The sequence below is a fragment of the Pinus tabuliformis genome, chromosome 2_1 (genome assembly GCF_031772625.1).
Source record: "Pinus tabuliformis cultivar Carrire ecotype Pingquan chromosome 2_1, CPIR1, whole genome shotgun sequence".
In the NCBI taxonomy this organism is placed as follows: Eukaryota; Viridiplantae; Streptophyta; class Pinopsida; order Pinales; family Pinaceae; genus Pinus; species Pinus tabuliformis.
Window position 1 is genome coordinate 491520724 of NC_142299.1, and position 19286 is coordinate 491540009.

Here is a 19286-nt window from a genome sequence, read left to right on the forward strand (position 1 = left end):
CATGTTGTGAATGATCTCTCTATGGACATAGGCATGAGGTTCAACCTTGTAATCTTATTCGTGGTAGGCCTAATAGAGTCTTAACATGGAATCGGTTGAGTGGATGATCCAATTTCATTTTATCCAATCCACTCTAGTGGAAGCTGGAATATCCCAAAGGTCTTGTCCTCAGAGGATCATGAAGGATCATATATGATGATAAAACCTATTATAACTTAATATCTTATATATATTTAATATTTTGTGTTTCATACATACATACATACATACATACATATATATATATATATATATATATATTTATATGATGATAAAACCTATTATAACTTAATCTGTCATATTTCAGATGTCAAACTAATAGTAAGGACAACTTCATTGGCTGCTATCCTTGAATTCAAGCTCGCTCATCACCAATATTCAAGGAAAACCACACCACTTGAAATTATCTCCTAATGATCCTTGAAAAGGAAAAATTTCACCCTTTTCCATTTGGGAAAGACAAAAAAATAATATCAAAACATATTTCAAACTCAATTTCACACAAATACAGGTATATACTATTTTTAACATTTAAATTGATAATTATCTTTAATAACTTAAAAAAATATAAATAAATAAATATTTAAATGATGCTTTTAACAACTCGTTACAGCCCCTTCTCCTAGCCGTTGTGATTTGGAAACACAAAGTGAAGCAGCTATAAAATTCATATGCCCTCCCCTCTACTCCCGTTTTGCTAAACAATACTCGGTCTACTCTCTTCCTGATCTCCAATGGATATGCATTAGTTTGACCCCTATTTAAAAGAAAAAAATGACTAGATATTTAGCCATATTTAGTGATGGCTAAATATGAAACCGTCAAACCGTGTTTTTCAGCTGCCCACCTCTTTGGGAAAGCCCAGTTAGTTCCAGGAAGTTTTCCCGAAAATCGATTAATTTATACTTAACAATTATATACATACATAACATTTTCATGTTTCACATTTTAAAATGATAATGATGTTTTATAAATTAAATAAAAAATTGTACAATGAAAAGAAGTTCAAAATAAATAAACATTTGAATTGAAGTTGTGATGCTTTTAACATGTTGTTATACCCCTTCTCCACGCGTTTGAGATTTGGAAACACAAAGTGAAGCAGCTATTTCTAATTGGAGTTGTTTATAATGTAATTTTTTGGAGATTCCGGTGACGGAATCTGCAGAAAAAAATTGAGGTTATATTTTGATTTGTATTATTTAAAATGGTTTTTTAATTGCATATTTGGATTCAGCACCCTGAAAAACCCTTGGGACTCTTTGATTGTGTAGAAACTAGATTGTGCAGAAACTAGTTATCAAACTTGCGATTCCAATAAATCGCTGCCGGATTTTGACCAGAAAAACCCACCAAAAAAACTTCCAAAAAAGATCTCATTATAGACCACTGCCTTCTAATTATTATTATATAAAACTCATAACGCTCCCCTACTTCAGTTTTGCTAAACGATACTCGGTCTACCGTCTTCCAGATCTCCCATGGATATGCAATAACTTAACAAAACATTTTTTTTTCATGCGCACGCCACAAGTGACAGAACTCCTCGTTCAGCGGTCCTCACCTACGGCCCAGGTTGGGATCGTCATGGGTAAATATTATTGATAAACTTAATCCATTGGTACTTCATGCTCACGATATCAGACCAAGTTTTTCAGCGGCCCACCTCCTTTCTGGGAAAGACAGTCTCGCGAAGTTTTCCCGAAAACAGGAAGTGTGTGAGTCACCTACCATTCCGTGTGAGATACTCCGTTTTCACACGCTATTCTTGGTTCAATATCCAACACACACCGTTATATAAGACGCTTCTCTCCCTTCCCTTCCCTACTCTCATCTCATCTCCATCCAAGAATATTTGTGCTGGCCTACGAGTCTTTCGGTCCATTTTATTGTGATCTGCCCAATTTCAATTCTATTTCTGTTTCTGTTTCAAGGAGACGATGTCTCATCACCATCACGGCCACCACCACCATAACAAACACCATAGCGGACACCATCAACAATACATAACGCCGGAGATTGCTTACTATGGTGAACCAGTGATCCAGAGAGGAGATCTGTATGGATTAGAACAGGAGAGGGCCATGAAGGAACAGAAGCATCATAAACATATGGAGCATGTAGCAGAAATGGGAGCACTCGCTGCAGGAACATTTGCAATGGTAAGATCTATTTTGATTTTGTAATCTTAATATGTTATAGGGATATTTTTTTGTGTTAACGGTAGATTTTTAGAATATTTTGGAATTCAAAAATTTATTATATTAAGAAATTTATATCAAGTATATAAATAGATATATTCTTTATCCCATCTGTAACTTTACATTGTAATAACAGATTTTAGAATATTAAAAAAAGATTGCATACTCTAATATATATATATATATATATATATATATATATAATCAAATTAGATTTACAAATTCCAAAATATGATTAAAAAGAAAATCTAAATTCTCAAATTTAATTAGATTGCATACTCTAAAATATATATATATAAAAAAAAATCAAATTAGATTTACAAATTCCAAAATATGATTAAAAAAAAAAAAAAGGCAATAGTTGACTTCTCTCCATTACAAATTGCATCGATATAAGGATGCTTATCCTTTTTCCACGCTAATCTCAATAAATTCCATGGAGTTTTAACTTATTATTCATTCACAGATGATCCATTGAACTAACCCTTAACCCTAGATGCAAATGAATATGAATACTTATGAGCTGAATAGAAACACTGATATGTGATATGTGTATGCAGTACGAGATGCACGAAGCAAAGAAACATCCAGAGCACGCTCACAAGCACATGATTGAGGCAGAAATTGCTGCAGCAGCTGCAGCGGGAGCAGCGGGGTATGCCTTCTATGAGCATCAGCAGGCGAATCATTACAAAAAAGAAGGCCATGGCAAAAAACATCACCACCATCATCACTTCTAGCTGCCTGCAACTGCATCGATTATGATTTGAAAATAAATTTCTTCCTTAGATAAAGAAGTTAGTTATGATCCCTTGATTTCAGATCCCTCTGATATATGTAATCGGCGTGGTGTTATGCGATTCTGATGAAACTGAAGTCTTCGATATTTTCCTCTTCCTGCGTTTTCCTATCACCTTTTTTCCATTTTCCAGATCGTTCTGTAAGGTCGAGAAGCATTTTATTGTAAACAATCAATCATATTATGGAACCTCTGTTATTTTATGTATATATGAAGCTTGTGAATCTTATAACAGCATTTCAATCCTTTGAAACTATGTTGGGTGTAATATAAGTACTTAAATTAATATAATTTTGCGATTGTTATAATCAATCAGTATCATCTGTAATTAATAAACATTACAGATCAATATATTGATAAAATTGTAATATCCAACTATACAGGAAATTTTTAATAAGACATTTAACATGAAATATATCTATTCGAAAACATTTATTGATTGAGGTGCTTATCTAGGCCTATTTTAAATATGCTTTTGATATTTATAATTTTATGTGTCATGGATTTTTATTGTATTTTTAAGGACAGTTATGAATAAAATTTAACCTGATTTACTGATGTTTTAAGTTAAATAATACTTGAAATGAAGCATTGACGAAAAAGTTATGATACTAGCAATTGATGGCTAGTATTCATATAGCTTAGTGCCTTGCTACTCAACCCTAATCATGTTAGGGATATCGTTTTAACATTTTAGTGTTTTCTTCTCCTCATATTTTGTTGCCATCATTATGAAATATAGGGTCAACATCATGCTAGGGGCGTTTTGCTAGATTCAAAGATAAGTTACTATAGTTGTTACATCTAATTTTAAACATGAGTTACTATCATTCTTGAATTTTGTATTGTTATGTATATTGCAATATTCTTCACTATATGATGTATTAGTCAAAGCTGTTTTTCAATGTAGTATTTTAGTGGCAATATTATGTAGTATTTTAGTGTTAATATTGTATTTATCTTCATTATGCAACATTGTCTGTTTTTTCGTTCCATTCTCATTTTGTTTTTATTAATGGATAACAATCTTCTCTTTCTGTTTGTCACAAATTTCCTCGATGAGGTCTATTATCCCATATCCTCCTTTCAACAGGGGTACCCATAGTAAATTTCTTGTGAAATAGAGTAATTTGTAGCATGTCATAGGCCTCCTTTATGATCTCTTTGCATTAAGCTTTTCGGGTGCTTTCATGTTTCCTAAGAAAAGTCATGTTGTTCAAGGAACTTTACATATTCTGAGGCATTAGTCACACCTCTCAAGGAAATTTTGTTTCTATTTGTGGATACTTGGACATCTCCCCGACATGCCCTATGGAAGGATATGAAATATTGACCTCGTTGGTCACTTTATGGGTTGATTATAACATCATTTGAGGGTTGATCTGCACCTACAATAGTTATGGAAGCTTTTGGGATAATTTGGTGACTTGAAAGGATGATATGGATGATGTTTCACTCTCTTGGTATGCTTTAGATGATGTGAACATAACTTGGATAAGTATATTAAAGGATGACGAGTTGGAAATAACGATCAATTTCATTATAATTTGATGTCACTTGGTTGGATATAGGTTTTATGACCTAGATTTTAACATGAAAAGACATTGCATGCTTCATGGAGTTCCTTGACCCGGGGTATGACCAGTGTTCAAGTTTGAACACATCACAGACCTTCAGAAGCCCTCTAGAACGTTAGAGAAGTGCTCAGTGAAATTTACTAGTCAAAAGAAATTTTAGTTTTAATTTTTATAAGTTTTTCAAAAAAATAAATAATATTATAAAATGTCGTATGAAGGGTTTCCTGTCCGTAGGACATTTCAAAAAATTCCAATTCTCTAACTGATGTAACACTCTAAAGTCTGCAGGAGGTTCTGCCAACACTCCAGAAAGTGCAATGGGACGTAATAGAGGTTGTTCATCCATTCCCAGGTCATTAGTCATAATGGCAACATTGATAGAGTTAGCATTCATGATATGAGGTTTATGTTCGCATTCGTTGATAACAGAGGTTTCTTTTCACATTCATTGATAGCATAGGAGAAGTAGCTATGTATTGGTATCCATGAATAGGGCATATTTTGAAGGTATTGGAGATTTAGAAGAAACAAATGACAAAAGATAGAATTAACAATGACTGAGGTAGATTATTCTGAGCTTGTGAATCTTGCCTTCATTGATTTTTCCAATCCCAACCTTACAGCCAGTGCAGCACAAGTTCGCAAAGTATTTTTAACTCTCAGTTTTAATTTTCAACTTTCATTTCCCTCGCCTTTCATTCAGTTCATTGATTTAGGTGTAACCGATTAAAATTATTATATATGGAATGGTTGATTGATCTTTATATAGTCATGTGTAGAGTCTAGATTATTTTTTATATCATCTATCATGTCATCGATGAAGATTTTTTGGACTAAGTCTTTGAACAAATTCAAAGGCTTTTTGCCCTTCCTGAGGAGGAAACAATGAAATTGGTGCGGAATGAGAACCATCAAGGTTACACTCCATATCAAGCAAAATCTCTTAATCTTTCCATTCAACCCGAAGGTTTGATGTGGATTTTTGTCTCGTTATATTTACTTCTGCTTGTAATTACATCTTTCTCTGCTCAACTCTGAAAAATCAATCCATTGAAGTATTTCACTTCATATTTTTTCATATATTCATTTTTCCAGGGGATTGGAAGGGGAGTTATGAAGCTTCTGAAGCGTCGATAAAGGCAAGCAATTTCATGGTCCCAATAAATGGCCTTCAACAGGTATGCAGTTCAACATTTGAAACGGTATTTTTCGTATTTTTCCAACACTTAAAAATAGATTAAAGTGACAATATTGACATTTTTACATCATAACCACATATTACATTTTCTGTGGTATCTCCATTTTCCTTAATTTGTAAAATTTTATTCTTTCTTGTCAACCCACTATTAACACAAGATTGTTCAATTATGAGATTACCCCATTAGATGGTGATAACTACGCTTACTAATTCACAAACCTTTTTTTTATCTTGTAAATAACTACTACCATATACTACATCTTCAAGGATGCCGAATATATTCGAGCACTGATCATCCTACCACCATGAAAACATCATATCTTCCATCCTACCTTTATGAGGGCATATTCATGACATTACTTTGATGTTCCACATAGATATCTTGACATAGTATAATAAGGCCGATAAGATTCCTTACATTTTCCATGAAGACATCATTACTTTGAAACTCTCATGTTCGACATGGAAATCTTGAGATAACATAATAAGACCGATAGGGTTCTTTATTTAGGGTTTCTTTTTAGAAAACATCGGTATATAGACAGAGTAATCTCTTTATTAATTTGAATTCTTATTTTATAGTAATAAATTAATACATTCTCATTTTATAGTAATAAATGAATAATTTTTCATTTTATAGTAATAAATGAAATAAATTAGTTAAAGATGTAATTTTATTGTGTTTAAAAATAGATTAAAGTGATAATATTGATGGTTTTACATCATAACCACATTTTCTATTGTATCTTCATTTTCTTTCCTAATTTGCAAAATTTTCTTTCTTTCTTGTCAACCAACCATTCAAACAAGATTGTTCAATTATGAAATTACCCATTAGATGGTGGCAACTATGCTTAGTGATTCTAACATTTTTTATATTCTTGTAAATAACTACTACCATCTCTTTTCTATTTTTAGATTATTCCGTGACTGACAACCATAATGCTTACAAAATCCTAGCATTGTTGCCATTTGAACTTACTGTAATCAAGCTTACTATTAAGCCTAGAATTTGTAAAATCAAACTTTATTTAAAACCCCGTATTTCTTCTCTTATCTTAAAAATCATTTTTCTTTATTAACTCTCTAGTTTTTGAAAACATAGAAATTAATGCTATTAAAAAAAATTGAGAAATAATAAGTGTGCTTCCCATAAAACTATGTAGAGTTTTGAACCAGGGAGAAGTGTTAAAATGAAAATCCAAGGCTCTATTAATAACCACACAACTGAAGATTGGTCTGCCTACAGGGCTACAACTTAATTTTCCTTTTCCGGTTGGTCTTCCCAAAAGATATAGAATGCCAATAGCTATCCATAGTACATACAACTACTATTGTGTCTCCCGCTTCATTCTCTCCATTTGGCATCTAGGAAATAAGTTTAAGTTATGTGTGTGGGTGTCCATGTAGCTACTGCTATGAAACGTTTTTAAGGAGATGTTGAAATCATAGAAAAAATAAATGACATTGTCAATGAAAAGAAACCATATTATTAGAAAAAGGCATCAACGAAAAGAAACCACATTATTAGAAAAAAGTATCAACCAAACTTGAATTCATTGTAAGGACCAAATTGGAAAACCATTCTTAAACAAAAAAAACAACCAACCAAGCCATACAACAACAAAATTACAAAAGTGTATTACATATTACAATATGTCCCTATTAGATATGGAAAAAATTCCTTTTAATTACATAAATATTTGAATCTATAAAGCTTGAAGTTTTTAATGGAGATGAAAGTCTATTGATAGTGTTCTTTGATTGAGCAATGTTAAGAGAAAAGTTCAATTCCCTTGGTTGTTGAAGGTATATATTTATTTTTTTGGTTTGCTTTAAATTGTTTCAAGCTGAACAAAACATATAGTATAAATTAGAAACAAATCAAAACTAAAAAAACTTTTTCCATTGTGCAAATAGATTTATATTTTCAATGAAAAAATTCAAATACTTTTGAAGATTATCTAATGAATAGAAGAAACATATGTTTACCTTTTTTTAATAGAATTTGAGATTTTTTTTTTCCTATTTACTAAATTCTATTGAGATTTTATAGTGTTTTAATGTAGCCACTTTTTAAATTTTAAAGATTTAGAAGGACACCATTTCATTTTGGCATTTTTTTTTATAAAGAGTTTATTTAATATACACTTGTTAATAGAAGTACAATTTTTTTATATAACTTTTCATCTTTGAAGGGTTAGATAAATATATGCCCTTCCAAATAAAATTAAGACCAACCCTTCAAATTTGATCACTGGGTATGACCATGGACCTTCGTGGGGAACATTGTTTGGAGGTATTGGACCTTTATTTCACATATTTTATGGGGTTGTTTTCTTAGTTCCACCTCCTTAATCATGGAGTATTGTACACTCCCTCTTGAAGTCATTGCATCAAAGAAGGAATGCCATTGGACATATTTGATTAGGGGTAGCATTGGACCACCATATTCCATAGACTGTTGACTATCTTCAACAACCTTGGACCATTCAAAGGCTAGATGTGGTATCTTGGACCATTATTATCTCTTCTTGAGTAGATCTGCCCCTCTCTTTGAGGGTTTTATGCATCTTTCATTGTACATGTCGCTTGACCACTTTATTTTATGATGTGTTAGTTTGCTTGATTTTAGGAGTTAGTTAAGATTTAGTTTGCTTTAGATATATATAAGGAATTAAATCAAATAATGATAAATTTATTGTAATATAAGTTAGATATCACTCAATAAATAGAGATGAGCTTCCTCATTTATACTCATGGTTGGATTATCAAACCACTCCTCTCCTTGGAGATTAATGGAAATATCTTTAGATGAGGCATTTTTTGTGTTAAGGGCTTATTTCTGCAGTGAATGTTTTTTAGTTAGAAGTCGTTCTTTCTTGATTATTTATTCTACATCATTAAAGGAATTATTATGATTACTTAAAACTACCACAAGTATACTAAGGTTGATCCATTTGAAGGGCATCCTTGTAACTTGGAAGAAGGATGTCTATATGCTCTTCTTGCACACTCTCTCTTGTTGGTTTGGGGGGCTTTTTAATCCTCCTTTCTGTGCCATACACCAAAATTCCTTAGATATGGTTTTGATTATATTTCATCCCATAGTCGATCTTGTAGTTAAAGGCTTTCCCCTTGGAGGGATCTCTTCTAGTGGGGGTCATGATTTCATGGTTTTCCTTGATTAGATGAGGGGTTAATTTAGCTATCTAGTTGTAACTTATTTCCCTAATCCATAAAACAATGGATAACTTACTTAAGAGGGTTTTCTTCTTGATATCATATTTTCACTTGATTCATATTTACTCCACAGCCCTATAAGGATATTAGCACTGATATTCATATCCCTCCACCACCACTTTCTCTTTAAAAAAAAAAGTATATAAAAAAAATCATTTCATTAAGGCTACCATTGATATCACTTTATTCTATTTTAACGAAGCTTTAATGATCATAGTAGGGAAGGCCCTAATTAATCATAGGATAACCAACCTAAAGTTAAAGGATGGTTGTCGAGGTCATAGTTGGGGCCTTCCTAAAATGTTCCTGTCGAATTATGTATTATGGATTGGGGATTTTATCATGCACATATAATTTGGGTGGTAACAAGGTCATAGTACAAGGGTATTGTTCTCAAACCAATTGATGTAAGTAATAAATATGATTTAGTAGGAGATCTTATCGAGATTTTACTTTAGGAAGGGCTTAAGCAACAAAGGAACAAAATGATGTACCATATTGGCTAAATCCTGTGATGATTCCCAAAATCAATAGAGGTACCTTTTACAAGTTCCACTTTGGTGGGAAGGAATCATTCAACGTATGAGATCATTTTGATATTGTTCCATTTGAATGAAATATAAATGTAAAATATCTGGAAAAATGGTTAACTTTACTAATGAGTTATTTCTGTTATCACAACTTTTCTAATAGCAAGAAGATTATTTTTGCACTTGTAAAATCCTTTCCTATGTAAAATATTGGTGAAATACTCATTGTCTATAACACACTAAAGGTTATAAATTGCATGCATCATAATAAAATTGTGGGGAAGTTGTCAATGCCTTTAAGTAGAAGTATTTATCTAGTCGAAACCATGAATACTAGTACATGAGATAGACTAATCTCAAAAGTAAATTTAGATACAAAATATCAAGCATATTTTTTTATACACAAAATAAAAAATTCATGCTCCAAAACATATAGGGACAAGGTTTGATGAATTATCCTAATGAAAATATATACTTATAAAATATTAAAATAATTAAAAAAGGTAAATAGATAGTTTTTCATTAGCTACTAACTCCCTTGACTGGAAACGTTTGTCCCATGTTGAGAGTCACTTGGAATATCATGAGGACTTGGGGATCCTAGAAGAAAATTATATGAAGGGAGGTTATTTAAATTGGTAACCATGGCTACCATATCCTTCACTATGGATATTGAAGCTTCCAACTTGAGGTACTTCATTCGTAGTATTGAAATTGAGCATCATGACTCCTATTATTTAGATAGCTCCAAATATGTTTCCCATACTTAACACTAAATCAGGCTAGTGTAAGATTTGTTGAATTCTTGTTTTCATTATTCAAATTGAACTCTCCATTTGCTAGATTTCACAACAAGCTTTATCATATGTCCAAGAATTATTGCAAGTTCCTTAACATATCTTCTAAAATATTGACCTACATCATTCACCTCCTCGGTGATGGTATAAAAACATCCCAACGAGCCATATTAAGAGTCAAGGCACCAAAAATATTATCTATCCATTATCCTTCAAAGAGAACACACAAATAATGAATATGTTACCCACAGAATGAAGGGAATGAAATGCTAGAGAATTAGATACATGATAACTCTTTTTACTTTTGTCATCATTAAATAACCTAATTTGTGACGTAGGAGCATTTGAACATTAACACCAAGAAAAAATATTTGCTTCTTTGTTGACTAAATTTCTAAGTTAGGTTGATTTTGTGGATAAGTATATGAAGTTCGTACATAAGTGTAGTTGTTATAGATTGGGAAATTTCTTTGTCCTTTGGCTATGGGAGACTCAAATGTTGCTAAAGAGTGATAAGCTTATTTTTTCCTTAGATACAGAATACCCACTCATTGAAGCTACCAAATAGGAGTTAATAAAATATTAATAGAATGGAAATCTACCATGTGTTAGAAATGGGGATTTGAGGAGACAATATTATTGTATTGGAAATGTTGCAAAGACTAATTGACTTCCAATGAAACTAAATAGGTAGAGGAGAAATTATAAATAGGATCAATCATTAGGGGAATTTTGAGGTATAAAATGGGTCTTCAAAGGAAAATACCAATATAATAGTTTAAATTATAAAATAAAATTTATGAATTTTTAAAGGAAAATAAAGAAAACTATATATATTTTTTTTTTTTTGTATTTTTAGGTTATCTCCTTATAAGTTTATTCAAATTTTAGGTGCGGACACTTTTTGGATGTAAAATTTAATTCCACATCCAATGAGTACCCCCTCTTCATAATTCTGAGTAGATCCACATCGAAAAAAAATGAAAATACATGAAAAAACATGTTGAACACGATTTTTTCATGAGAGTTTGTTATTAAGGTTTGGATAAAGGGGGCTTGATAACCTCATGGATGGTTGTGTACTTCCATATAAACCGTACCCAATTTTTTTTTGTGTTTCTCCTTTAAGGAATAAATCCCATAGTAAGGAATTGTTACTCATGGACCTTAAATGAGTCAAAATACTCTTGCTATATTAACCTACCAGTGTGAATCATTCTCTACAAATAAACTCATGCAATTGTATCACCTCCTTGTAGTTTCTAGTTTTGGGGGTTTCCTTTATAGTTCCGAGAATTATTGTAATGAATCTTCGCGTTGATTCGTGTCATGGTGGGAAATCCCCCCCCATGTTTTGCCTCCAATATCGACATAAAGAATATGTTTGATGTTAATATCACATGGTTGCTGATTCAATCCTTTGACCATACTACTTTAGTCTCAATTCAAATATCACTATTCATTTATTCCTATTTATACTTTTGTAATTCAAATTCCCTTAGTTCCTTGTCATGAATCCAAAAGTATATTCATCTCAGATATAGATATACCTCTCCTATGTTGGGGTTTGATGACCACATATAGGGGTGGGGTAGCAGATACTTTTGTAGATATAACTCCCTCAACTATTCTTTTTCATCATCATCATCACTCCTTTTGGCATGTCTCTATGAATTCGTTGGGTGCACCAACTTGGTAAGAAAGATGGCTAACTATTCTATTCTATCTAGTTTAAACTTATTCCACTATTAATTAGTAAAGAGTATATGACTTGGATAGAGGTATACAACTTAACATATTTTCCAATTACTCTTCCATCTTGGAAATGTAGTCTTATGAGATGTTAATGATTTCACTTTTGTAGAGAAACTATTATTTATACTTGTCCAACTAAGTTTTCAAACTCTTGTTTTCTTCCTCTAGCTATTTTTTATCATCCACGTGTTACATCTTCATGATCTATAACTTTCCTTGCAAGTTTACTAATTGTTTCTTAAGGTGGATCTAGTCAATCCCGTTCACCAATCCTTACCTCATTTTATTTTCTTTTTCAAGAGTTCTCCATTTGAGGGATTCAACTCTGACTTCTTCTAACTCGCTCATAAGATGTTGTACTGATGACTCATTTTTCTTACAGAATTCATCTCCTTATCCTTTCACCTCAGTTAGGTGTTTTCCTTCATTGGGATCCTCTTCCATTTCCTATGACCTAGTATGAACCCTTCTTCTAGAGGATTGTTCTCTCCACTTTGTGGAGTAGTTTTTTCCTTTAAGTCTTAGACGGCTATTATCAAGGGTCCCCATCCTGATCAAGGTGATAATTTCTTCCTAATATTCCTCATTTTCTTTGATTATCTTATGTGATTTCTTTCTCCTACTGATATCAGCGTTATTTTCTTTCTTATTTCTTCTTTTTGACCTTGACACTCACTTCCCTCAAATATTGTAATAAAAATTATAGAACGTTGAGATTTTATTTAGTATTTTGATGAAAAAAGAAATCGACTCGAGGAAAAGTCTAAAATATCAAGCTTATACCATACTTAATATACCTTCACAAGTGATTCATTTCATGAGGTAGTATGCCATGTTATCCCATGGTTCACGAAGACTATCCATTTTTACACCATTCTTGTTTCTTACACCTTCATAATTGAGGTGGAATAGATTCTTGGCATCCATAGTTGTTTTTTTTCATCTTTTTCTTAGGGCACCCATATTGGTAAACCTAACAATTTGATTATCATAGGTTCATTCACCTAGTTTCTTAAGCCTTTCATTGAAGTGGAATATTCATTATCCTTGACGTGGTGGAGGTTTATGGAAAATTGTGAAAGATATACTATCATCATATCCCCATAATATATTGAAATAATATATCCAATTAAAATGTTGAAATACTTCTGCATCTTCTAGATTGTTATTGAGCATTGAATCCTACAATGAAAATAAACTCCATTAATAAATTTGACTTCCTGATAAATTTAACCTCTTAAAGTGATGAACCCTATAGTTATGGGAAAATTTAGTGTAAAATTCTTTAGTTTGCATAAATGTCTTCATAATCTAGTTTCCTCAAATAATTTTGGTTTCAACCTTGTAGGCCTCCTTATCGTGGCTTCTATTTTAGTAACAAGAATCAATGTATGCTCTCCCTTTTCTCTCAACCTAATTTCTTATAATTCTTATCCCTCATTGGTATGTTTAGTAACATTTATCTTCATAGTAATTCAAATAAGTGGACATGTTTGATATCTTCTCATTATCCTCGTCACCATTAATGAACCCCTCTTGCTTGGGATTATGTTAGATATTATCTCATTAAACCCCCAAATCTTGTATTGAGGTGCAACTTGATGAGTTATGTTGAGTAAGTTTCTAGTTACAATTATGAGAACATTGGGTTATAACACACAAATTAATAACGAGTACTAGAGTTTGAGGAGATGTGGCATGCCTTAGTAGTTATTAAATGAGGTAATTTACATGAAGTGTTGCTTTTTGAATTTGTTGTAGGAACCTTGAGTGTTGACTTTGATTATTGAGTGTATACATAGCAACATGGAGGATGAAATGTGGAGATATAATATCCTATAGATAATTGTGAATGGCTCCTTATGTGGAAGTCTAGGTGTATATTTTATCATAGTCTCTTGCACAAAGTTTATTGATAAAATACTCTAGTTTCCTATAGGTTATAACTCATACTTTCTCTCAAAATATGGGGAGATAAAGTCCTATGGGATATTTTAGATTATGGGCATGAAACCCCTTGCAGATATCTAGGTCTGGATTTGTGAAAGAGGTAATGGAAATGGAGGATAAGGTGCTTTGGAGACTAGCCATGGATGAGGAGATGGCTGCACTTACAAAAAAATGATACATGGGACTTGGTACTATTCCTTGAAGGATGAAAAATTACTGGATGTAAATGGGTGCTCAGAAAGAAGATTGGCCAAAATAGTGGTGTTGAAAATTACAGGGTAAGACTGGTTATGGGAAGATATTCCTAGGTTGATGGAATATACGTGTGTGTGTGTGTGTGTGTCTATATATATATATATATATATATATATATATATATATATATATATATATATATATATATATATATATATATATATATATATATATATGAAAACCACATTCTTATATGGTAACTTAAAGAAGGAAATCTATATGACACAACTAGAGCACTATGTTGAAAAAGTTAAAAGGTTATTGGTTTGCAAATTATTTATTTATTTTTTATATGGCCTCAAAGAGTCTCCCAAAATGTGGTTTCAAATTTTTTATTCTTTTTTGTTGGGATTGTGATTTTTGAGATCCAATTTATAACATTTTGTGTATTATAAACATGATGTTTATTATTTCCATGTTATCACTCTATATAGAGATTAAAAGTTATAATTTGGTAATAGTAAGGATGTGATTTATGATTTGTAGTCCCATATTTCATCATAATTTGATAGGAAGAGCTTAGGGGACACAAAATATATCTTAGGAATGGAATGAAGTAAACACAAAGCTTTGGTTGAGCCATACTGAGTATTTAAACACTCAAGTAATTTTTAAAGATTCAAATAATATAGCAAAGTATAGTATTCTAGGACAATATTTTGGATTGAAAAAATCACTCACACACACACAAATGTAGGAAAATACTGAATAAAAAACACAATTTAGTATTAAAAGTTGTAAGCATTAGCAAATGTTAGCAATATAACATATTTTATGTAAAAAAATGGTTCGTTCTTTTTAAGTGTAAAAATGATTGATTGGAAAACTTGGTTTTGAAAAAAAGGGCCAAAAAATATCCCATGTTTGAAAACTTTCCATATAAAATACCTTGGTAAACATGATATTGTAGAGCTTTCGCATGATATATTGCAAACCATTGAATGATTTGATTTATGTGGGAACTAAGCTTTTAGTTGAACAATTTTCTATAACACCTATAGAGACAAAGGATATGACTTTTGTTTCTTATGAAATTGTAGTTGTTACTGTGATATATGCTATAGTTTGTACTAGATTAGGCATTTTTTAAGTGGTAAGAGTCTGGAGTTAATTCATGGCTATAATTGGATGTGAATATGAGTTGCAATGAATGTGTTCTCTATATATTTGTCAGATACTCATGAATTTTTCATTTGCTATCATAGTGATATTTGAAGGGATCCACACCCAATGGATATAGGTTTATGTCGATTTTCATTGGGCAGGGGATGTACATGGAAGGACGTCTCAGAGTGGGTATGTGTTTCAATTGTTTGGTGAAGTAGTAAGTTGAATGGTGAAACGACAAATTGTGGTAAATTTATCTACAATAGAGGTAGATTATATAGTAGTTAGGCATGCTTGTTAGGAGACCATTTGGCTTATGAAACGGTGTACAAAGGTGAGGCTAAGTAAAGTAGTTAAATGTGATAATAATAGTGTCATTTGTCTAGAAATGAACTCAACCTTTCATGAAAGGAAAAAAATTATTGATATCGAGTACGATTTTGATTGGGACATGGTCAAGGATGGGAATGTGATAGTGGGGAATGTTGACATTTTACAAAATGTTGTAGTTGCATTGATAAAACTACTAGTTGTATCATACACCTTGTGATTGTGTAGCAAAGAAATTATCTCAACAAATGCTTAGTAGTAGCAAGGAATAAATGTTGAGAATAACAAGTAATTAATATTTCCGAGTAGCAGGGAATGTATACTATAGTAATAGGCATTAATGCTAAGTAGCAACAATTGGCCAATTAATTGTTGGTCTTTTTTGGCATGTGGATTTGGAAAATCATAAATGGTTTATGGATATGGACATTTTTCTAGAACCCTTATGTTCTTGAATAACTTTATTGATATGATATGAACTTTGTGATGTATGTACTCTTCTTAATTCTTTTGAACTCAATATGTCACAAAAAATAATTGAACCTAGGTAGGGATGATAACAATAATTCCTCTAAACTATCCAAAATAAACTCAATTGAACTCCCTCCCTCCCCTCTATATATTTTCCTTTATTGTTTTTTTCCAAATTCTATTGATTAGTCAAAAGATATAACATCATATACAACCATATTTTTTTTTTTTATTCATTGCAGTCTGCCACTACGGAAACCAAACCAATGATGAAAAGATAAAATTTTTGTCCAAAAAGAACCATAATATTGACATTATCCATATCTTTTCCATGACATAACATTAATTTCAGAGTTCCTATTGTAATACTTAATATTAGCCCTAGTAAAATTGTAGCCAAATTGCTCACAAACAATATAGACTAAAACATAAAAGGGCTCAAAGATGAGCCATCGCCGACAAAGAAGAGATTCAAATCATGTCTCAAGTGGGGGTTGAGAAATATATAAATGTTGCAGGGGTACCAAGAGAAGCAATACCTTTTTCTCTAGAGAGAATGGCTTCATTTCTAACCAACTGAAGGGTCATGTACCTATGTTCTAGTGACATCTCCTTCTGCTTAGTTTGTATTTCATCCAATTGCATATATTATTCCCACTTGACTTCATCTCTCTCTAGTAGATTTTTTTCCAAAAGGGCACCTCAATGTACAAATATAGCTCCATTGTCCATAGATATTGATTTTGCCTTCCTTGGGTGTGGTCTAGATCCAAGGGCCAATTAGTTACTAAGGCGTGAATATCGATGTATGTGTACTCATCCATTTCAATCATGGCCTATGAGAATGCGTGATCATTGCTAGATGTATGTGGTTTGAGGTTATGGCCATGATATTACTGAGATGCAAAATGCACTCTTCAACGAGCTGTGACATTTCCCTCTACTCTATATGAGGAGTCATGAAATCTTCTCACCCTCTATCAAGGCATGATGGGCTAAGCAGGGACATAATTAATGGTGAGGGAATAAGAGAGTGGTCATGAAGGAGGGACAAGGGTGATTATGACAATAGGGTAGGGGTTAGAGGCTAATTAAGAGAGGTAGGATGAGTGTAGAAAGGGAACTAGCAAGAGTGAACCAACATGGAGGCAATAAGGTCCGAGAAAGCAGGGATGATTGGAAGACAAGGATAGAGTCTAAGCGCACAGAGTGAGCTCCCACCACTAGATCACTAGCGAGTGTGCTCAAAGTGTCAGAATTGAAAGAAATAAATAAAGTGTATGGAATATTAAAACACAAAGATCTAAGAAAGAATTAGAAGCAAACTAAACCAATCTTGTGTCATGATGTTTAAGTAGAATACCCTATGCCTGTTGTTGTTGAGAGTGATTGTAGGGTGAACCTGGGCGAAAAAATGCACAACCAAAAAACAAACTCCAAAGCTCCTTATCCTTTTGGTGTCATTAATCCTGAACAACCACCACCCACCTTGATTGAACATAATAAACCACAAGGTAGTTTTCACAGTGATGACCAATGCGCAAACCTCGCACAAACTGAGAGAGATCTTAGAAAGCAGAGTATAGGGGAAGTTAGATTAGGGGGACCTGAACTTGTCCTCCACCGATGATAGGAAATAATAACATCGAATAGAAGTAAGACTTTTAGAGTGTTAGGTTGCCACCCTTTGTGAACCAAAATGGGAAGCTTCCTTCCCTATACGACCCGTTTACAAATTTTACCTCGAGAGACTCTGGTTGTGTTGTCATGTTATGAAGTGGATTGAATGTATGATGTCTAATAGGATTCATGGCGAATTCATGTTGTGGCCAGGTGGAGTGGGGTGACAACATTAAGCTTTCCTCCCCTCATTGTAGCTACTTTTTGCATGCTAAACAACATAGGTAATTTTTATTTAATATATAAAAAAATAAATCAAATAAAAGAACTGTAAAATAGGAAAAACATTCATTTAAACCTATATCTCTTTAGATTTAATACATTAAATAAGAATAAAAAAATAAAGTTATAAAACAATAATAAAAAAATAAAGTATAAAATTAATAATTAAGATTTAAACTGGTATCCTGTGAGATGAGACTTCACATAAACCAATTAATTTATATTTAATATTGTGTGTTTCACACATACATATTTTTATTTTTTAATTTTCTTTATATGATGATAAAACCTATTATAACTTAATATCTTATATATATTTAATATTGTGTGTTTCACACATACATATTTTTATTTTTATTATTAATTTTTTTTTATATGATTATATAACCTATTATAACTTAATCTCTCATATTTCAGATGTCAAACTAGTAGTAAGGACAACTTCAATGGCTGCTATCCTTGAATTCAAGCTCGCTCATCACCAATATTCAAGGAAAGCCACACCACTTGGAATTATCTTCTAATGATCCTTAAAAAGACAAAATGTCACTCTTTTCCATTTGAGAAAGACATAAAAATAATATCAAAATATATTTCAAACTTAATTTGAGACCAATACACGTATATACTAACTTTAACATTTAAATTGATAATTATCTTTAATAACATTGATAGAGCTTGACGACTCTGAGGTGGATCGAGGAGAAGGGTTTTGTAGGAATGGCTCTTTCACACGTCGGCCAACCCTCTGGAGAGTCCAAGAAGCCGGAAGCAGTGCGTCCTGAGTGGGGAATTAGTGGCGCGCAGAGAGCAAGGTTCTTATGTTATCTGTAGCAGCCAGGGTGTACAAGGAAAACAGCGGTGCGAACCTGCCCAGATCTGGGGTATATAGGTCTCCCTCAGGCGGTGAAGATAGTCGAAAAACTCTTGATCGACATAAATGGTTTGGATGAGCGGAGGAAATGTATACAGATCGACCACTTGAAAATCTGCCCAAAGGTCGTAGCTGCTTGCAAGATTATGCTTGGTAAGGGAGTGGTCTTTAGCAATAATGGAGCCCTCAGGACGAACAACCGCTGACTCTGTCAAAGGTATGAACTAAACCTCCAGATCTCTGCTTATCAAAATGCTG

The 19286-nt window shown here is 32.4% G+C and overlaps 1 protein-coding gene across 1 annotated transcript; it reads left to right on the forward strand.

The window, feature by feature from the left end:
- Positions 1-1892: 1892 nt before the first annotated feature.
- On the forward strand, positions 1893-3154 carry LOC149201078 (uncharacterized). Its single transcript, XM_089399671.1, has 2 exons — positions 1893-2201; positions 2801-3154. Exons 1-2 carry the CDS (start codon positions 1980-1982, stop codon positions 2978-2980), a joined length of 402 nt encoding a protein of 133 aa, XP_089255797.1. The 5' UTR covers positions 1893-1979; the 3' UTR covers positions 2981-3154.
- Positions 3155-19286: the final 16132 nt, after the last annotated feature.

Bases quoted from the DNA above. Each gene is read 5' to 3' on its own strand.
- LOC149201078 (XM_089399671.1), top strand. From the start codon at position 1,980: ATGTCTCATCACCATCACGGCCACCACCACCATAACAAACACCATAGC. The intron at 2,202-2,800 runs GTAAGATCTATT...ATGTGTATGCAG, and splicing joins CTGCAGGAACATTTGCAATG to TACGAGATGCACGAAGCAAA.